General features: G+C 41.4%; 1 protein-coding gene across 1 annotated transcript in view; it reads left to right on the forward strand.

Annotated features, from left to right (window-relative positions):
* Nucleotides 1-22,122, forward strand: part of LOC128652890 (uncharacterized) — a 255,406-nt gene extending 233,284 nt beyond the window's left edge. Inside the window, exons 8-10 of the mRNA XM_053705879.1 lie at nt 17,589-17,677; nt 20,568-20,640; nt 20,984-22,122. Of these exons, the coding sequence (XP_053561854.1) occupies nt 17,589-17,677; nt 20,568-20,640; nt 20,984-21,097 (276 nt within the window). The 3' untranslated portion in view covers nt 21,098-22,122. The remainder of the gene's footprint in view (nt 1-17,588; nt 17,678-20,567; nt 20,641-20,983) is intronic.
* Nucleotides 22,123-22,526: the final 404 nt, after the last annotated feature.

Genomic DNA, 22,526 nt, shown 5'->3' on the forward strand with positions numbered 1-22,526 from the left:
GATATTTCTGACAGAGGTCAGAAAAACAAAGATCTTCGACTCTTGTCTTGTCTTTCAGCCCTCTCCTCGGCCGTCAGTGGCTCTATGTATGGAGGTAATTGGTCTGATGGTAGCTTCCATGAACATCATTCCGTTTGCTCAGTTCCATCTCAGACCTCTGCAGTTATGCATGTTAAGGCAATAGAACGAGGACTATGCGGATCTTTCTCTGCAAATAGTTCTGGATCAGGCGAAAAGGGACTCTCTTCTGTGGTAGAAGCAAAAAGATGTGAGAAGCACATGAGCCACAGCAAGTTAATTCATTTATTGGTCAAATCCAAATGCTGGATACAAACAACATAGTGAGGGGTTGATACCCCCGGGTAAAAATGCAGAGATACAAGAAAGTGTGCAAGAGCTACAAAACGAACGGCTTACACGTTTCGGCCTAAGCCTTACTCATAGCCAAACATAAAATGTGCACAGATCAAGTGTGCTTTAAAACCTAGCCCCTGCAGCGATTTGGTTACCAGGCTTACACCCTTCAATAATAAAATCAATCCAGAGTTTAGAAAGTACCCCGCCCCCCCACCATTCACACAAACACACGCACATATTAAAGAAAACGCACTCCTTCTTGAGTTGCGTCAGTGGGGCCTACGTCACGCTTACACATCAGTGTGTCAGGTAGGGCTGTCAAAAATATCTCATACGATCAGGGATAAAAATCCAGCCGCAAGGTGCCAATAGACACTGCCCTACAAGGCACACACAGTGTGGAAGCGGAGCCTCGTTCAAGAGCATTTCACTTGTTACAATAAACTGAATTATAAATACCGCAATCACGGTCATACAGTGACAGGTGCTGAACTGCCCAATGCTTAAGAAGTGGCTCAGAACGAAGACTACAGTGTGCGGAAGACAGAGGGGAATGTAAATGAGTGAATGCACATCTAGGAGAACATGATTATAATCTAGGATCTATACTAAAGCTGAACACTTGAGAATTATCTATATTTAAATACATATAATAGTAACCTAGGATCTCAAAAAATATAACTAATCCTTTGGCTCCTAATCATAAAGATGAAAAGCTACGGAAATACTAAGACCGTTCCACACATTCACAGACTCAAACATAGGAGTACCCACACAGACATGCCAGATCAAGTGGTATTCAAAATACCAACATATACAATACATAATGATTACACTCTCAGCTTAGAATGTATAGTGCAGAAGGGAAGAGAAAATCAATCCCACTACAGTCAAGACAGAGAAGTGTCAGAACATTTACATTTTTAGTTCTCTTCTGTGGTGGTTGTCTTAGGAACACCTCTCCCAGGGAACTTGCTTTTGCAGACCTTCCTGGGTGATCGTGACCACGGATGCCAGCCTTCTAGGTTGGGGAGCAATTTGGGGGTCATTAAAGACTCAGGGTCTTGGGACTCGGGAGGAGTCAGTTTTCCCTATAAACATTCTTGAACTGAGAGCGATTTTCAATGCTCTACTGGCCTGGCCTCAGTCAGCCTTAGCCCGGTTTATCAGGTTCCAGTTGGACAATTTAACTTTGGTGGCGTACATCAACCACCAGGGGGTAACTTGGAGTTTCTTGGCCATGTCAGAGGTGGCCCGGATAATTCAGTGGGCGGAGTCTCACAACTGTTGTCTTTCTGCGATCCACATCCCAGTAGTGGATAATTGGGAGGCAGATTTTCTGAGCCAACAGACTTTTCATCCGGGGAAGTGGGAACTCCATCCAGAAGTATTTTCCAGTTTAATCCTCAATTGGGGGCAGCCAGAACTGGATCTTATGGCTTTTCGGCAGAATGCCAAGCTTCTAAAGTACGGCTGGAGGTCAAGGGATCCACAGGCTTTCTTGATAGATGCTCTGGCGGTTCCTTGGAATTTCAGTCTAGCATAAATATTTGCTCCGTTCGCTCTCCTGCCGAGAGTCATTGCTCGGATCAAGCAGGAGAGGGCGTTGGTGATTCTCATAGCGCCGGCGTGGCTTCGCAGGATCTGGTATGCAGATCTAGTGGAAATGTCGTCTCTACCTCCGTGGAGACTCCCTCTGAGGTCGGTCATTGAGACCATGATTCAGACTCGTAAGCCTGTGACAAGAAATATTTACTATAAGATATGGTGTAAATATCTGTATTGGTGTGAATCCAGAGGCTACTCTTGGATTAGAGTCAGGATTCCTAAGATTTGTTCTTTTCTCCAGGAGGGTCTGGAGAAGGGTTTGTCAGCTAGTACTCTGAAAGGTCAGATTTCTGCGTTGTCTATTTTGTTGCATAAGCGTTTGGCGGATGCGCCAGACGTGCAATCTTTTTGTCAGGCTTTGGTTAGGATTAGGCCTGTATTTAAGCCCGTTACTCCTTCCTGGAGTCTTAACCTTGTTCTTAGAGTTTTACAGCGGGCTCTGTTTGAACCTTTGCATTCCTTAGATATCAAGATGTTATCTTGGAAGGTTTTGTTTCTTGTTGCTATTTCTTCATCTCTAAGAGTTTGGGAACTCTCAGCTCTGCAGTTTGATTCTCCTTATCTTATTTTTCTTTCTGATAAGGTGGTTTTACGTTCTAAATTGGGTATCCTACCTAAGGTTTCTCAAACAAGAATATTAATCAGGAGATTGTGGTTCCTTCTTTGTGTCCTAATCATTCTTCTCCTAAGGAGTGCTTATTGCACAACCTAGATGTTGTGCGTGCATTGAAGTTCTATCTTCATGCGACTAAGGACTTTCGTCAGTCTTCTGCTTTGTTTGTTTGTTTTTCTGGGAAGCGCTCAGGATGTGTGGTATTAAACTCAGGATGTGTGGATATCTTTAAACCTTCTGATGACAAAGAGAAATAGGCTTGATGTGCATGTATAAGCCAATTAATAAGAGTGAATATACTCACTCCATAAGATGCATGATGTCCGCCCATCTGAAGAAGACCTCACAAATATGTTGTAACGGTTGTAGTTTAACAATCTGAGGACAAGGAGAATCTCCAATGATATGTATGTTAAAATTACTTGAGTAAAACAAGTAGTTACTCCATCAGATTTCGAATTCCGGCAATGTCACAGCAAAAAAGCAAAGAAGTGCTTCAGTATCAGTAAAAATGCTTTAATTTCTCAACGCATTTCAACGTATACGTCTTTTTCAAGAGCAAATAAAAAAAACGGTAAAAACAATTGAAAGGTTTGTAAGCTGTGACTAAAATTGCCGGTTTAAATACAGGTGACCTATGTTCCAACTTCCTGTAGAAACAGGAAATTGGACTCACAATGGACAGCAACCTCCTGAGAGAATTACTGCTCATTCCACAAGGGCTTCTTCTTCCTGGACATTTAAAAATTAAGCTTCTGAGGAACAGTTTTGCAAGGCTGCAACTTGGTCCTCTTTGCATACTTTTTTCATGGTTTTATAAATTTGATACTTTTGCCTCTGCTGAGGCTTCTTTTGGGATAATGGTTCTTAAAGCAGTTGTGCCTTCTGTTTAGGTCTACCTGTATTGTCCCTCCCTTATCATCTGTGTCCTCTAGCTTGGGTATTGATTCCCACTAGTAATTGATGATTCCGTGGACTCACCGTATCCGGAAATAAATACATTTATCTGTTAAGCATAAATTATGTTTTTCCTCTTTCCTGACCGTGCGGTTTACAGGAGATGAAGCAGTTTTTCTCTGTTGGGCCTGGGACATAGGAGGTTGTGAGGGCCCCAGCCATTGGGGGTATAAAGGTGCCGTTTTATCTTATTATTAACAGTCTGATTTATAAGCTTAAACTATGGAGGATAAGCTTGTTGGATTTATCTGATACTAGATTATCTGCTGATGAGGACGCCTCTAATACTTCAGAGGATGCGCTTTCTGGGTCGGAATCTGCTGCCTCTAGGCCTCCAGCTGCGGAGGAACCAGACTTTAGATTTAGGATTGAACATTTGCGCTTTCTGCTAAAGGAAGTTTTGGCTACTTTAGAGATCCCGGAGCCTAAAATGTCTACGGAACATTTCATTCCTAAGGCCTAGATTTGGAGTTTGGCGGTAGCCGTGAAAACCAGCGTTAGAGGCTCCTAACGCTGGTTTTAGGCTACCGCCGGTATTTGGAGTCATTCAAAAAAGGGTCTAACGCTCACTTTTCAGCCGCAACTTTTCCATACCGCAGATCCCCTTACGTAAATTGCGTATCCTATCTTTTCAATGGGATCTTTCTAACTCCGGTATTTAGAGTCGTGTCTGAAGTGAGCGTTAGAAATCTAACGACAAAACTCCAGCCGCAGAAAAAAGTCAGTAGTTAAGAGCTTTCTGGGCTAACGCCGGTTCATAAAGCTCTTAACTACTGTGCCCTAAAGTACACTAACACCCATAAACTACCTATGTACCCCTAAACCGAGGCCCCCCCACATCGCCGACACTCGATTCAATTTTTTGCACGAGCACGTTTTTGAGGCTGGCCGCGTCCGTAAGCAACTCTGGTATCGAGAGTTGGAGTGGCGTTAAATATGCCTCTACGCTCCCTTTTTGGAGCCTAACGCAGCCATTCTGTGGACTCTCAATACCAGCCATATACTCTAAATCTAGCCATATATTAGATAAGGTCTACAAGGACAGGGTTGTACCACAGACTTTCCCGGTTCCCGTAAAGATAGCGAACATTATTAAGAATGAATGGGAAATACTTGATTCTTCATTTTCCCCTTCTTCCTTTAAGAAATTATTCCCGGTTCCGAACTCTCAATTGTAGTTGTGGGGTTCAATCCCCAAGATGGATAGTGCTCTCTCCAGGTTTGCTAAGCACACTACTATACCACTTGAGGATAGTTTGTCATTTAAAGAGCCTATGGATAAGAAGATAGAAGCTCTGTTAAGAAAGATGTTTCGACATACGGGATATTTGTTTCAACCGGCAGCGGCGGTTGCTGGAGCGGCTACTTACTGGTGCGACTCCTTATCTGAGTTGATCAAGGTGGAGGGTCCCCTCGACGTGATCCAGGAAATAATTAAGGCCTTAAGGGTGGCTAATTCTTTTATTTGTGATGCAAATATGCAAATTATTCTCCTGAACGCTAAGGCTTCAGGTTTATCTGTTCAAGCCCGTAAGGCACTCTGGCTGAAGTCCTGGTCTGCGGACATGACTTCAAAGTCAAGACTTCTTTCCCTCCCATTTAATGGAAAGATTCTATTTGGTCCAGGCCTGGACTCAATTATCTCCACAGTTAGAGGAGGCAAAGGTGCCTTTTTTACCGCACAAGGTCCTAATTTTTTTTTTTTTTAAACTTATTATTTTTATTGAGATGAAAATGGCTTATACAAAACAATCATATCAGACAGGTTACAATTTACTTATGTCCTGTTAAAAAAAAAAAAAAAAAGGTCAATACGATACATCATGTGAAGACATCAACACACAGCAAACCGACATGACATGTTATTCCAGGCACCTAATTTTTTGTTTTTTTGTTTTTGTAGGTTCGTAATGTCCTCCAAACAAACAGGTCCACTCAAGGGACCAGAGACTGTGGTGAACCACTGAGGAGACATTGATAAAGCTAATAGTAAGAAGTCCAGTTTCAGTGTGTATGGAATAGCGGCAAACTTTGGGTTCTGCAAACAATATCAAAATATAAAAGTACAGGAGGGCACCTAAATTACTCTCAGTTAGTGTCAATTAACATCAAACATACATCAAACAACAGTTGCCATTGTAAGCATAGTTAGATATTAACACTGAACATTTGTAGTAACATAAACACTAGTAAAACTATTAGTCTAGACAATCTTCCGATAACCAGGAAATCATAAACATAGCAAATATCTTGTACTAGGGCCCAAAGAGCCTATTTACAGGAATATAGGAGAAAACTTAGTCACGGTTCTTCGGACTCGGCAGAGACTACGTAACTCTGCCAGAAAGTAATGCGGAGGAAAAGGTATTCAACCCTTACCGCATAAGAGTGATGGGGGGCGGAGGCTATACTAAAACAAAGCAGAAAGAAGGGCGCCTCCTAGTGTAGCCAATAATTCAAAAATGGAGTAGATAAAATACAAACATACTCACAATGTTATAAGGCAGAGATAGTGCCTAGGAGAACGGTCTGGGAACTTCACAGTGTCCCAGCAAACTGTGCACCGGACTGTGGCTGCTCCTCCCAAAGACAGAATATGAATCTGTGATCTGAAAGTTATGAGAAAAAAAGAGGGCGACCCCTAGTGTAAATCAATTGAGGACATATGATGGATGTCGACTTGTGCTGACAAAGGGATACTCACAGATTGTATTACACACTGTAGTGCAAATGGAGCGTACTAGGTATATTATAGTGACCTAGTGCACATACAGATGATAAACGTCAGAACAATAGAGGAAGACTCCAGTATCGATATATATAATAAAATGTTTAATTAAAATAGATAAAAGAAGTGTAGGCACTGATGGTGTGAGATGGTGTGAGATGCAATAAAAACAGTCCTTTATTGGGCTTCCATAAAATACAAAAATCCATATGGATGGCAGACACACAGACAAGAGGGACAAACGGTGTGACGCGTTTTGTTAAATCACTGTTAGTGTCGCTATCATTCATACTTCATTCATTTAAGGGTGAAGAAGTGTTATGTGAAACACGCGTCAGGAGACTTTGTGGAGAGCAGTGTCTCATCTTTTAATGAGCTTGTTGTAAACAGTGAATATTGATACTTCAAACATGAGGAGTTAGAACAGTTATCATGACAAGTATAACTGTTAAAGAAGGACTAAGGCTGCACTCAAGAATTACTGTACTTTTTTTCCAAATTGAAAAATAGGGAGCAAGATCCTTAGTACGGTGTTCAGATGGTGGGTAGGTCGGTGTCTTCACTTGTCATTTAGATTCCCAGCCTCATAGATGCAAAAGTAGCTCCTGGCTGTGTCGGACGTAGCGTCATTGGGTTCCAAACATGATGTGTGTCGCCCCTCCCACAGAGGGTTGGATCCGGGGCCTCGTCAGATGTAAAAATCATTGGTATTGTCGCGATTTATAGTTTTCATTTGTTAATGAAGAACGCCCTTCTTTGTGTTGTCATCAGGACTTACGTAGTGGCTAAAGATTCTTTGATACTATGTTTCACTTATTGCGCCCAATCCATAGAGGCATCAGATGTTGCAGCTGTAAGTGATCTGGTCTCGTTGCTTGAGGAGCAGGACACAAGTGGGACCCAATATAAATACCCTAAGAACTCCCGCTATAGAAGGAGTTTAGTCTCTCAGGAAACAAAAGCTCCGTAACGCAGCCCCATTGATGTCTATGGGGAAAAAAACCTAATGTTTAAACCTAACACCCTAACATAAACCCCACGTCTAAACACTCCTAATCTGCTGCTCCCAACATCGCTGATGCCTGCCTACAGTTATTAACCCCTAATCTGCCGCTACCGATATCGCTGCCACTATACTACATTTATTAACCCCTTATCCCCCACACCCAACATTGCCGCCACTATATTAAAGTTATTAACCCCTAAATCTCTGGCCTCCCACATCTCTACCACTAAATAAACATATTAACCCCTAAACCGCCAGCCCCCCACATCGCAACAACCTAAATTAAACTATTAACCCCTAAACCTAACTCTAACTTAACCCTAACACCCCCTAACTTTAACATAATGAAATTAGATCTAAATTCAATTTACAATTATTAACTAAATAATTCCTATTTAAAAAATACATACTTCCCTGTGAAATAAAACCAAAGCTAGCTACAATATAACTAATAGTTGCATTGCAGCTAGCTTAGGTTTTATTTTTATTTCACAGGTAAGTTTGTATTTATTTTAACTAGGTAGACTAGTTAGTAAAAAGTTATTAACCTAGTTAAAATAAATACAAACTTACCTGTGAAATAAAATCTAACCTGCCTTACACTAAAACCTAACATTAAAAAAACCTACCATTACAAAAAAACAAAACGAAATTATCCAAAAAATAAAGATTATTCCTATTCTAATACCCTTTAAAAAAAAAACACCCCAAAATAAAAAGCCTAATCTAAAAAAAAACTACCAAGGGCCCTTTGAGTTAAACAGCTCTTTTGCTCCAAAAAAATACAAACACCCCTAACACTATACAACCCCCCACCCCTCAAACTACCAAGGGCCCGGGCCCTTAAAAGAGCCTTTTGCGGGGCCCTTAAAAGGGTCTTTTGTAGGGCATTGCCCTGAGTTAAACAGCTCTTTTGCTCAAAAATTATACAAACCCCCCCTAACACTATACAAACCCCCACCCCAAACTACCAAGGGCCATTAAAAGGGCCTTTTGTAGGGCATTGCCCTAAGTTAAACAGCTTTTTTGCTTAAAAAAACACCCCCTAAAAATATACATTGCACAAAATAACAAACAAATTATCAAAAATAAAAAAAAGTATTCCTATTCTAATACCCATAAAAAAACCACCTCAAAATAAAAAAAACTAATCTAGAATAAACAACCAATGGCCCTTAAAAAGGCCTTTTGTAGGGCATTGCCCTAAAGATATCGGCTCTTTTTTTTTTTTTTTATTTATAAACAAGCTTTATTATAAGGTAATAAATAACATTACATAGATTAGGTACGTCATGCAAGACATTTGTTACAGACATGAATACAATATTCAGAGATGGTCAATAATGACGGCCTTTCAATAGCTTGATTTTTGTCTAGTATTTTTCAAACAAATAAAACTAATAATAACATATAGCGAAATCCTGGTTAGCCAAAAAATTACCTCTCTCTGTCTCAGCACACAAAACAGGTAGCTTCTATTTGTAAGAGTGAAGGCAGAGTAGAGAAAGAAGAGGGGTGAAGAACGTAGAGAGGCGGTACACAGGGAGAGAAAAGATGGGGGAAGAGGGGAGCGGGAAAGAGAGCGAGAGGAAAAAAAAAAAAAAAAAATTAAATACGTGGGGAAGGGAGGGGATTAGTCTGTTAGGAAACAATGACCGCAGAGTCAGTACTCATTTATTCTAGAGAACTGTTCCATCTTTCCAACATCATCTCGTAAACTGAGATTTGGCCTATCTTGAGATAGTGTAGCTTTTCTAGTGCTAGGAGGTCAGATACAGAAGACTGCCAGTCGCCCGATGTGGGGACATCAGGCGATTTCCATTTTTTGGGAATCAGACGTTTTGCTCCTGTGAGCATTAATAGTAGCAGGGGCCGATAGAGCGCATTTTTAATTTTAGGTAGATTTAAAAAAAGTAATGTTTCTAGGGACTTGGGGACCTCTATTTCCATGATGTCCGATATTTTCCCCAACACTCCCGCCCAAAAGCTATCCAGCTTCGGGCACGACCACCAGATATGTGTGAGCGTGCCGAGCTCGCCACAATCCCTCCAGCACAGGGGGTTGGCCCTAGGGAAAAGGCGATGTATCCTACTCGGAGTATGATACCATCTGCATTGTAATTTTAGTTGGATCTCCTGTACGGTAGCCGATACTGATGATCGCCTTACCAAGGAGAAAGCCCGGCACCACTCCTCATGAGAGTGTTCCATGCCAAGTTCCCTATGCCATGAAGCTATATACGTGGGAGGTGGAGTGTCAGGGCCAGTCAACAGTAATTTGTAGATGAGGGAAATCAGTCGCCTCTGGGGGTTGTTTGTGATGCAAAGTCGTTCAAATGGAGTGAGGTCTCTGGTTAGTTGGTCTTTGCATTTAAGATGTGTTATGTAGTGCACTAGTTGATTATATCTCAGCCAAGAGGTGAAAATGGGGTCATTTATTTCTTTCATTTGATTCTGAGTTTTAAGTCCCCCGTTTTCTATGGCGCTATAAAGACATCCCTCTTTTAGAGTATAGTGGGTACGCAGTCTCGAACCAAACTTGTGGTATGGTAGTGCAGGGTTTTCTAGAGTAGGGAGCAGAGGTGAAAGTCCTTTTGTTATGTTGACAGAGGATGAAGATGCTCTATCCCATTCGGATAGCACCTCTTTTAATATGGGGTATCTGTTTAGGACTTTAGGGCGTTGAATCGCGGGGATCCAAGCTAATGTGCCTACATTGTTGAGTCCCAAAATTTGACTATCTATTCTAACCCACAGTTTGTGATTTCCATTTTGTGACCATTCTACAATGTGCTGCAGAGCTATGGCCCGTTTGTATGCTTTTAGATCTGGGAAACCCAACCCTCCCCTATCTCTAGGGAGATACATAGTCCTTCGCGGTATTCTAGGCCTAATGCCCGTCCATACAAACTGTTCTAATAACCTCTGCATGTGTGGGATGTAGTCTTCCGGTAGTGAGATCGGGACGGTCTGTAAAATATATAGGATGCGTGGTAGCACGTTCATTTTGATTACCCCTATTTTACCAAGCCACGAGAGTGGCTTATTTTTCCAGGATGAGAGATCATTAGTGATGTCCTGCTTTAGTTTCAAATAATTTTCTTTGAATATGTCTTGGTGTTTTTGTGGTATATAAATGCCAAGATACTTTAGCCTTGTTGTGGATATTGGGATATTGTATTTGTCTCTGAGCATATCTATGTGTTCTTGAGGGGCACTAATGTTAAGTAACTCCGATTTCCCTAGGTTTAAGTGGAAATTTGAGACTTTTCCGTAGTTATTTAACTCCCTAAGGAGTTCAGGTACCGATATGTGTATGTTCGTGAGAGTGTAAAGAATGTCGTCCGCGTAGAGTGCTTGTTTATGTTCAATGTCGCCTAATTTGATCCCCGAGATTTTGTCATTTCGCCGAATTCTTTGCGCCAGAGCCTCTATGGAAAGGGCAAACAATAAAGGAGACAGAGGACACCCCTGTCTAGTTCCGTTTGTTATTTTGAACGGTTCTGAGAGCGTGCCGTTTACCCTCACACGGGCCCCCGGATCGGAGTATAGCGAGAACACCATGTTCTGGAAACTCTCTCCGAAGTTCATCGATTGCATCACTCGGCGCAGAAAAGGCCATCCGACCCGGTCGAAGGCCTTCTCTGCGTCGGTAGAGAGGAGGGCCATAGGCACACCTTCAACTCTTGCATAATTTGTCAGCTGTAGGACTTTGGTGGTGTTATCACGTGCCTCCCTCCCCGGAACGAAGCCCACCTGATCTGGAGATATCAAATTTGGTAAAAATGTATTGAGGCGTTTTGCCAGAATTTTAGCTAGCAGTTTAATGTCCGTGTTTAGTAAGGATATTGGTCTGAAATTTTCTGGGGTTGTAGGTTCTTTACCCGGTTTGGGGAGAACTGTTATGTGTGCCTCCAACATGGACTTCATCAGTTTGGGGCATTCACGTAGGTTATTAAATAATTGGAGCAAGCTTGGGGCCAGTAAAGGAAGGAATGTCTTAAAGTATCTGGGCGTGAGTCCGTCCGGACCTGGGCATTTGCCCTTGGGGAGGTCCCTAATTGCGTCAGTCAGTTCCTCTAGGGTAATTGGGGCATCTAGGGTGTCCATGTCTGCGTCTTCAAGTTGGGGTAACTCTAGGTCAGAGAGGTACTCGTCAATTTGGTATTCCTCAGTGGATGGTAAGCCTGCTGTTTGTGTTTTGTCTAATTTGCTGGGTAAATTATATAGTTTGCTATAGTAGGTGTGAAAGGCTTCTGCAATTTGTTTACAACCCTTGATTTTAGAACCATCTTTCGCTTTTAAGTGATGTATATAGGCTTTAAGCTGTAATCTACGGATTGATCTCGCCAGTAGTTTGCCTGGCTTGTTGCCCCCCTCATAGTACTGTTGTTTGGTCCAGAACAGTCGTCTGTGATGGGCAGTCATAAGATGATTTTTAAGATTTAGTTTGGCTGTTGTAATGTTAGTTTTGAGTGTTTGATCATTCGGTTTGAGCTTATGTTTAGCTTCAAGGTCTGAGATTGCAGATAGTAGCTGTGTATGTTTCTCTCTATATGACCTAATCTGCCTTGCTTTATGTTTGAGGAAAATACCGCGGATAACACACTTGTGCGCTTCCCATGTAATTGGTAGAGAAGTGCTTGTGGGGTCGTTGATTGAGAAGTATTCGGTCAGGGACTTGTTTACGTCTTCAACTATGGGCGGTGATTCCAGTAAGGAGTCATCCAACCTCCAGATATATGTTGTTGGGGGGATGTCGGGCCATACAACCCTGCTCGTCACAGGAGCATGGTCAGACCATGTGATGGAGCCTATCTCACAATCTACCGTCAAGTCAAGTCCTAGAGAGTCCGTGAAGAAATAGTCTATCCGTGAGTATTTGTCGTGTGGGGGGGAAAAATATGTGTAGTCACGGTCCGTTGGGTGAAGTGTTCTCCACACGTCGTGAAGTTGTATGTCAGAAAGAGATGTCCTCACACTCTTAGTAGATCTGCGGGGGACATTGGATGACCCGTTTGACGTGTCTAGGAGTGGGTCCAGAGGGAGGTTCAGGTCCCCAGCTACAAAGGTGGGGCCTTTGGAGTGATCTAGCAATACCTTGGTGACACGCTTTACGTATTGGTGTTGGGCTGTGTTTGGAGCGTATATGCAAGCCAGTGTGATAGGATGGGTGTATAGTGTTCCTTGTAGTAGTAAGTACCGGCCTTCAGTGTCTTTTTCAATGTGGTTGACCTTGAGTGGGACAGATTTGTGGATCAGTATGCCCACCCCTCCCCTCTTTTCAGAGCCAGATGAAAAGTAGGAAGTAGTGTATGCTCCATCTAGCCATTTCGGTTCTTTACCCTTACGGAAATGTGTTTCCTGTATAAAGACAATTTGGCTGTTTAAGCGTTTAAATTCTTTAAGGGCGATAGACCTCTTACCTGGGTTGTTTAGTCCCTTTGCATTTATTGAGACAAATGTGAGGCCATGGGATCCAAATCTGCTTTTCCTTGGTTCCATTCTAGAGGAGAGAAAAAAAAAAAAAAGGGGGGGGGGGGGAGCACGAATAAAAAGGGGGGAAAGGGATAGAGGTTAGAGAGTAAAGTTGAGGAAGTAGGATCGTATTATGTGCAATAGAGAGAGAATAAGATTGAGAGAAAAGACAACCAAGGTTTTAGTACACTTTTGATATTTAACTGCCCGACACTAAGGGCAGGATAACTGTGCTTTGGTTATATAACTATAGCTTTCCCTGTAAAAGAGATATCGTTTAGATACCAGGGGAAATAGGTCAGGAGAAGCAAAACAAACAATTTAGTGTCAATTGGGGTAGTATCCCCAAAGTGGACAACTTTTGAACATGTATCTCTATAGAAACCCTAATACAGTGGTCTAGCAAAGAAAATAAAAAAAAAAAAAAAAAAAAAAAAAAAGAGAAAGGAGAGAATGCTCCTTGATTAAAAGGTCTGTGTCAAGTGATAACATAGTGAGGGGGGCCCTCTATATATTGAGGTGATATTAGTACAATCTTATTTGGAGTCTAACGCTCCAGGGACCTAAATGTGTCCCGGAGTTTAACATAGCCTACCCCTCGGCAGAATCTTATGCGGTGAACTATCCGTAAGGGGAAACCTTTTGTTATTGCTATTCTTGGGGTGCAAGGGTGGGAGGGAAGGGGAGGATAGGGGGTTGTGGTAGGGTAGGAATGGTAAGGGAGGGGGGAGATTTGCATTTATATGGCTATTTCCTTAACACAGATCTTGTATGTGACCAAACTGTATTTTAACATTTTAACTTAATAATTTCAAACCTTCCTTGAGTAGGAGAACTCTTCAAGATAACTTAAACAGGCATGTCCTTCTGCTTTATACAGTGAGAGCTGGATGGCATTGTTAATGTCCGTGGAGGAGACCCCACAACTGGGTCCCTCTTTTGTTGTAGCTTTTCATAGACTCTCATTGCAGTCGTATACTCACTGTTCGCTGTTGAACAGTGCAGTGGAAAGTCAAAGTTCCTTCTCATGAGATCAATTAGTCCTGAGCGGTTATATTCATGTTTTCTGATCTTTTCTGCCGTATAGAGGCAGCATCCTCGCTGTCAATTGCAAGAGCTGCATAGAAGGCCTGTGGGTCCCCTCCCGGCCGGTAGACCGCTGACTTGTTGTTATGGATCGCTATAAGTGAGACCGGGAAGCCCCACCGGTACTGTACTTTGTTTTCTCTGAGAACAGCAGTAATACCGCCAAGTTCCTTTCTTTTCTGTAGTGTCACTGGGGAGAGATCCGAAAAAAGTTGGATTTTCTCTCCTGCATGTGTTATGGACTGTTTGGCCCTGGCACACCTGAGTATCTCCTCCTTTTCTTTAAAGTTTAGAAATTTAATTATTATGTCCCTGGGCGGGCCCTTGGGTGGTGGTTTAGGCCGGAGCGCCCTATGTGCTCGTTCCAATATAATTTCTGGTGAGTTAGGTGTGCCTTTTATCGTGCGGAAGAGGCTCTGCAGATACCCTTCTATAGCAGGTGGATGTATAGATTCAGAGACACCTCTAACCCTAATATTGTTTCTGCGGCAGCGGTTTTCAAGGTCCTCTAGTTTGTCAGAGAGGACCTGCATTTCTGTTTGTTGTTGCTGTATTTCTATGCTGTTATTTTGCACTGTGGCTGCCAATAGCCCTTGTTCTAGTTCTGTTTTGGACACTCTGCTTTCTAAGGCGTTAATGTCTTTCTTTAGGTCACCAAAGAGACTCCTCATCTCCTGGAGTACCCCCTGTATGTCCTCTTTAGATGATAAGTAGCGTAGATCTCCCTTAGTTAAAGGTTGTGACTGCTCTGCATTTTGTGGAGTTGGATCTTTAGTTGCTTGTGAGCTTTGATTGTGAGCCATTTCTCCTGTTTGCGGATCAAGGTTGGTGTCTAGCTGTTTAAGATATCTGCTTAATGGTCTGGCAGCTGTGTTCTTATCAGCTTTATTGTTTTTTTTTATAGGCATCCCCACTTTTGAGGGTAGATCTATGCAGTTGTGTGCGTGCTGTCTCTTTAAATAAATGGATTGCGTGGTGTCTGATATGCCTTGTCAAAGGGATAAAGTTTTCTAATTAGGCAACTTTACAGCATTTATAAGGTTATAGGATCAGATTCTCCTGCATGTCTGCGTGTGCATTGTTTAACAGTTAAAGCAGAAATAATATGCAAGGTACACTGCTCCGCCATTAGCATTCACATTTGTAACACAGCAAATTTGAAAATCTTGCTGCGTGGTGTTAGAGTATAGGCTTAGTTCATTATATGGGCTAAGTAGTGACCGGAGCTATTATGCTGCAATGTGCCAGTGTTAAATCTTTGTGCGGTTACTTACAGGTGCTTCTCGATTACACTGCTCCCCTCCTGTTTAGCCGGGTCAGTCCGGTCTGATAATGGCGACGCCACGTGGTCGGCCGTTCCGGTGCGTGTCCCTTCTGAGGTATGAGATGCGATCTATGAAGGGTATATTACCGCTTGTGGCAATTGCGGTGAGTAGAAGGTTTTTGTCCCCGGCCGGGTATGTTACAGTCGCATCTGAGTGCGTTACAGGTTGCCTCCAGCTGTCCAGTTATCGGAGCTCCCGGTACTCAGATGCACTTTAGGCCGCTGCCAGCTTGTCTCTCAGGATTAAAATGTAGGCATCTGTGTTGCAGTCCACTGCATAGCCAGGCCATTCACCTATATTTTGTGGAAGTTTTGATGGACTTTAGAGGGTCTCATATGTGCTTTAGTACATGTTGACCGCTTTGAGGATTAGGAGCTATTTCAGCAAACAGCCATTTGCCTGCGTGGCTAAACTCCGCCCCCCGATATCGGCTCTTTTTTATTGAAAAAAATTACAAAGACCCACTAACATTACAAACACCCACCCCACAAACCCACAAAATAAAAAAAAAACTATCTAAAAAACCTAAGGTACCCATTGCCCTGAAAAGGGCATTTGTATGGATATTGCCCTTAAAAGGGCATTTAGCTGTTTTACTGCCAAGACCCTAAACTAAAAAATAAAACCCACCCAATAAACCCTTAAAAAAGCCTAACACTAACCCCCTGACGATCCACTTACAGTTTTTGAAGTCCCGCTTAAACAATCTTCATCCCAGAGTTGAAGTCCTAATCCAGGAGGCGAGAAGTCTTCATCCAGATGGCCTCTTCAATTTTCATCCCGGCGGCGAAGTCCTGATCCAAGCGGCGAGAAGTTTTCATCCAGACGGCCTCTTTAATCTTCATCCAGGCGGCATCTTCTATCTTGATCCTGGAGGCGTGGAGCGGTTCCATCCTGAAGACATCCGGCGCAGAGCATCCTCTTCATACCGTTGCATTACAGGCTAAAAGGCTTGTGGTACAGTTATACCAACAAGACTCGTAATGGCTGCGTTACTGTTTTAACGCTGAAATGGCCATTTTTGAGGTGCAACCTCCCTCACATAATTGGTAAGAGTCATTTTTTTCTCTGCTGCAGTAAGGTGTGCATTAATTGCAGTAGTTTTATATTTATTTATTTATTTTTGGTTTTGACTTGGTATCCCCTGATTCTGCTTTTGTTAAATTATTTTAGATGTTGGACATTGTTTTTGTATTCTGATCAGTAACATTCCTGCCTTAAATTGACATAAATCCCCAAAATATTCTTCCATGATTCTGATATAACATGCAATTTAAAAATCTTTCTAATATACTTCTATTAAAACATTTTCTTTGTTTTCTTGTTATCCTTTGTTGAAAATCAGGAAGGTAAGTTCAGGAGTGTGCACTTGTCTGCAGCACTATATGGCAGCAGTTTTACAATAATCTTATATATTAGCAAGAGCACTAGATGGCAGCACTATTTCCTCTCATGTAGTGCTCCAACAAGTGAACGCAATCTATATAGATATCTCTTCAACAAAGAATAACACAAGAACAAAGCTAATTTGATAATAGACGTAAATTGGAATCTTTTTCTCTGTTTGAATCATGAAAGAAAAATGTTGGGTTTCATTTAACTTTACTGTCTCTCCCCGAACGTGGTGGTATGGACATCACTACTTGGGTATAAGAACCCACGTGTTGTGGACTCTTACCATCTTATGAAAGAAAACAAAATGTATGCTTACCTGATAAATTAATTTCTTTCATGATGGCGAGAGTCCACAAGCACTGCCCTTCTTTCTATACAGTTGACAGTGAACTTGTTATGCACTTCATATGCCCTGCTTGACTTTACTGCTTTCTAGTTTTCCGTCTACTTGGCCATATGTTTGTCTAAGAGATTATGGAAGAGTTCAAAGATCTGGTATGTAGGGGTGTTTTGCCTCCTCCTAGTGGATAGGAAGTGTGATTGCACACGTGGTAATCATACATTTAGTTTTTTGGGATTTTTCATTAATGTTTTAAAGAAATCTGATATTTTAACACAACATGTAATAAATGATCAGACTTTGCTGCAAATATGTGTATAATGTATTACTTGTGCTTTTCAGATTTTTTATATTCGTATCATTTTCCGGTTTCCTTGTCTGGAGGCTTGGACAAACTACGAAAGGGTCCAGTGTTGAAAGTATCTAAATTGAAATTGGACAAATAAACTGTTCTATGCATTTGGCATATTTGTTTTAGTTTTTAGAAGTGTTCCAATAGTCGGCAATAGACACAGTTTTATCCTAAAGAATATTTATATGCAAATTAAAGTAATAATGAAAATCAAAATACTATTTTGATATTGTATAATGATTTCAGTAGTCTTTTATATGTTGCAAAACTTTATTTAAAAAAGAACATTTTATATAAGATCATTCTTTGCTTTAAATATGTTGACTATATATTTTCCTTGTAGCTTTCCTCTAAACCATTAAGGGAAGGCTTCAATAAAAAAGAAGAAACATCAAATGAGAAAGAAAACATGTCCTTTGGATTCCAAGACAGGTAAACCTGACAGTGTTGTTGCATTCCTGTGTTAAATCATGTGTATATATTATTTATAAAGTGGCAAAATTTAACGCCTGTGTTTGTATAAGCGAATCATGTCTGCCCGCCATTTGATAATTCAGCCCCTTAGATTCAATCATTTTGTTTGAAAATTTTATTTTTTTTAATACGTATAATTGAATATTTTCAAGTTTAGTGCACCTTTACTTTATTCAAAAAAAGAGTCTGTGCTTTTAAAAAACATTTTTATTAAAGTATATTTCTCAATGTGACAAACATATTGTAATAGCAACAGTATTATTATTATTCTTTGTTTATAAAACGCCAACTGATTCCGCAGTGCTGCCCATGGGTACAAAGATAAAAGTACAACAGAGAAACAATACAATAAAAGACAACATTTTGCAGACAAATACAGGGGGGAATTGAGGGACCTATTCCTGTGGGAACTTGCAATCTAGATGGGTAGGAGGATGGGAAACAGAAGGTGGGGACTGCAAAGGTGAGAATGATATTAGTGAGGAGATAGATGAGGGCAACTGTTTAGGTAAGTGAAATTTATTTGTTGCTGAGTTTGGTGATAAGCTTCTCTGAACAAAAAGGCCTTTAGGGAGCATTTAAAGGAGGACAGGTTAGGGGAAAGTCTGACAGCTCAAGAAAGTGCGTTCCAGAGGGTTGGTGCCACATGGGAGGAGGAGATGGTAGAGGATGCAAGGAGCAGGTCATTGTTGGATCTTAGGGGGCGGGCTGGAGTATATTTGTTGATGAGTGAGGACAGGTACGGTGGGGCATCCTCGGTGAGGACTTTGTAGGTCAGGGTGAGAATTTTGAATTTAACTGCTATGAATTGGGAGCCAGTGAAGGGTCTCACAGAGAGTTGCAGCAGAAACAGAACGTTGGGAGAGGTGGATTAGCCTGGCAGATGCATTTAGGATGGATTGAAGGGGAGAGAGGCGGGAGAGAGGGAGGCCAGTTAGTAGGTTATTACAGTAGTTATGTCGGGAAATTACCAGGGAGTGGATTAGCTGTTTAGTAGTTTCAGTGCTCAGAAACGGATGAATTTTGGAGGTATTGCGTAGGTGGGTGTGGCAGGATGAAGAGAGCAATTGGATGTGGGGAATGAAAGACAGGTTTGAATCAAGTGTGACTCCAAGGCAGCGGACTTAGGGTGATGGGGAGATAGTGGTGCTGCCAACAGTGATAGAAAAATTAGAAACTGGAGTAGAGTTAGAGGGGGATTAGAAGTAGTTCGGTCTTGGACATGTTTGTTTTTAGGTGGTGAGAGGCCATCCAGGAGGAAATTCCAGATAAGCAGTTGCTGATGTGAGAGTTGACAGATGGAGAGAGTGCAGGGGTGGATGGGTAGATCTGGGTATCATCAGCATAGAGGTGATAGTTGAAGCCATAGCTGTTGATACGTTTACCCAGTAAAGAAGTGTATACAGAGAAGGCAATCGAAAGCAAGTTTTTCAAGGATTTTTTAAGCTAGCAGGAGCAGTGATATGGGGCGGTAGTTTGCAGGAGAGTTAGGGTCAAGGGAGTTTTTTTTTAGTATGGGGGTGACCTTTGCATGTTTGAAGGAGGCAGAGAATGAACCGGTAGAGAGGAATAGGTTGAATATGTGAGTAAGAGTTGGAGTGAGGGCAGGAGACAGAGAAGGTATTAGATGTGAAGGAATAGGGTCAAGTGGGCAGGTAGGGAGGTGTGAGCAAGACAATAGGGAACCCACTTCACTCTCAGTGGTTGGGAGGAGGGTGCAGAGAGGGGTAGAGGGGATGACTGGAAGCGAAGTTGGGAGATTGTAGGCTTGTGTTGGGATGCCAGGTCTTGAGCACTGAATGCAGATGAAGGGGGTGCAGGTGGATAGAGGAGAGAGTTGAAAATGGAGAAGAGTTTTGCTTAGCTAAGTGAAGGGCAGAGGTGTGAGAATAAAGAATGAACTTATAGTGGATGAAATCAGGTTCAGAGCGGGATCTCCTCCAGGCACGTTCAGCAGTGTGGAAGCATTTTTGTAGGTGGCGTGTTTGCTCAGAGTGCCAGGGCTGAAGCTGACGACATGGGGCTTTGCGAAGATGGGGAGGAGAATGTCAAGTGCAAGGGAGAGAGTATTGTTATAGTGGTTTGTAGCAAGGTCAGGGCAGGTTATCGTGGAAGTGTGGGGAAGGCGTTTTTGAATAAGGTTGGAAAGTTGGAGAGGATCCACATTGTGCAGATTTCTACAGGTGCGGGGGCGAGGGGGAGAAGTAAGTTTTGCCTGTATATTAAGATTGCAGATGGTGGTCTGAGATGGGAGACAGGCAACATCCGAGAGCAGAGATAGGAGAATACATGATCAATAGTGTCCATCGCGGTAGGTGGGGAATAGGGGGGATTGTGAGAGGCAGAAGGATTTAGTGAGTGTATTTAAAGGGTTATTTAAAGGGATCAGATTTGTTTGTTTTTTTGTGCTCAATAAATCAACTTGTTTATGTGGGTACTGTCCCTATCAGCCAGTGAACAAGAGTCCCAAGACCCAGATGCACATTATTATACAGTTCCGCTTAGTTTTAGATTAAATTTAAACCGTTTTTACTTAACATTTTTTTCATAAAGAATATTTTTAATGTGCTTAACAGCTGCTCTTTCATATACATGATAGACCATGTATAAATAATAAGTCAATTTAAAAATAGAAAACCCATTCTGGTTGACAGTTGTTTATACTAGTAAACCACTGTTTATTGAGACATTGCATTGAAAATCATTTGCACTACTGATAAAAAGGTAGTTTCCGAAAAAAAACACATTAAGTATAAAGAAAGGGAATATAAAAATATGATATATAGCTAATATAATATATATATTATTTAAAACGTATTATTTATGATTATTTTTCTTGTATTTACAGACCAAATACACCAAATAACAGAACGGATGTTAAATTACATATCCCTAGACAAGACTTCAAAACCCCTGAAAATGTAAGACTTTTCTTTTCTTTTTTTTTTCTTTAATAACAGTATTGTTTTCCGTGTAATGTGCTTTAAGGGATATGTAAATTTTATTTACTGTAAAGTTGGGAAGAAGGTCATAAGTGTTGGATGGTATCTTTATTTTTAAAAATATAGGATAAAACTATGAATTTATTAACTGAGGTACCTCAGTAAGTCAGTGAGGTTAGCTAAACTAGTGATCATTTTGAAAAGTGTTGTTTACTGTCTCTTTAACCCCTGTCAGATTAGTAGAACTTGCATTTGGGGGGGATTTATTTATTTGCAATGTTTATGTGCATTATTTTTATTATTATTATTATTTTTCATATAGATTCATAATAATTCGTTACCCGGAAGTGAGGTATTAAGAAGAAAAAACAGCGCCAAAAAGAAAGATGGAAAAAAACCTACACCAAAAAAGAACCTTTCATTTGAAAATATGTAAACTTTACCAATTGCAATTAGTGTAACAAAAAACGATTACAATATGTTACGATTTTCAAAATAGTCCTCCTTCAAGTATATTCCGTAATTTTTGTTAAAAGGCCAAGTTGATATAATGAAACTTTTATGCAAAATGTAAACAAACACCCTCCCCTTAACTATTACCAGATCCTAAACTGGATTAATTGTTTTTGCCAGGGATGGCCAACTGGTTGCCCCTGCGTCCCATTCAGCCCTTTGCAATAGTTTTTGTGCCTCCCTGGAAAAAATGGAACTAAAAATGTGTTTATTGAGAATTTATGGAAAAGAGTCAAACAAGGTGGTCACAGCTCAAAAATGCTCTTTGGAGAGAAAAACGGCATTCAGAATGTATACTGCAACCTTACCTAAATCTAAATCTGTGCTTCTGGAATTCTTTAGGAAATATATTATTTGTATATTTAACCCCTTCACCAAAAGTGAAGCCTATCGTACCGCACAACGTATATATACGTCAGAGCTTCAGGAAGCTGCAGCAGTCTCGCCTGTTAAGTTACAGCCGAGTGCTGAAATTCCTGAGCTCCAGGCACCTGCCGCATATGGAACCGGAGAACGATCAGTTCCCTGTGTGGGCATATGCCTGATTGTTACAGACAGGGACACTGTGTGTGTCACCGTCTGTAATGATCGTTGCTGGTGGCGGCTAGAGATATGGGTGGGTGGTTGCCCAGCAGCGGAGGTTGTGGGAGAGGCCTATACTACAGAAAATAAGAAGGGACAGGGAGGTTGGGGCAGCTACACTACAGCAAAAGGGGGATGGGGGGATCCCTTACTGAGGATCGCGGGAGTAGGGGAGGTGGTGGGACTACTACACTACAGAAAAAAAAAAATTACATAAAGAAGGGGTCTTATACAGCTGGCTGTACCTAAGATATTAGCACTTGTTAGAGGGGGGAGGGTTAGAAAAATATTTTGGAGGGATCAGGGAGGTTGGAGGGTAAGGGGGTATCCTACCCTTCAGAAAATAAAATGTAATTTAAAAAAAAAGTTTTACATTTTTATATTGGCAGACTGTTTGCCAGTACGTAAAATGGGGGTGAGTAGTGGGGCGTGAAGGAGAGAAGAGAGCTGTTTGGGAGGGATCAGAGGGTGGGAAGTGTCAGATGGGAGGGTAATCTAAAGCTAAAATTAACCTTACAAGCTACCTAATTAACACCTTCACTGCTGAGAATAATAGACATGCGGTGCGCAGCTGCATTTAATTATCAGCCCTCTAATTAACAAAAAGCAATGGCAAAGCCATATATGTCTACTACTTATGAACAAAGGGGATCCCAGAGAAGCTATATAACCAATTGTGCCATGATTGCACAAGCAGTATGTAAATAATTTCAGTGGGAAACCCAAAGTTTATGAAAAAATAGTTGTTTTTTTTTTATTTGATCGCATTT

Source organism: Bombina bombina, chromosome 3 (genome assembly GCF_027579735.1).
Source record: "Bombina bombina isolate aBomBom1 chromosome 3, aBomBom1.pri, whole genome shotgun sequence".
NCBI lineage: Eukaryota > Metazoa > Chordata > Amphibia > Anura > Bombinatoridae > Bombina > Bombina bombina.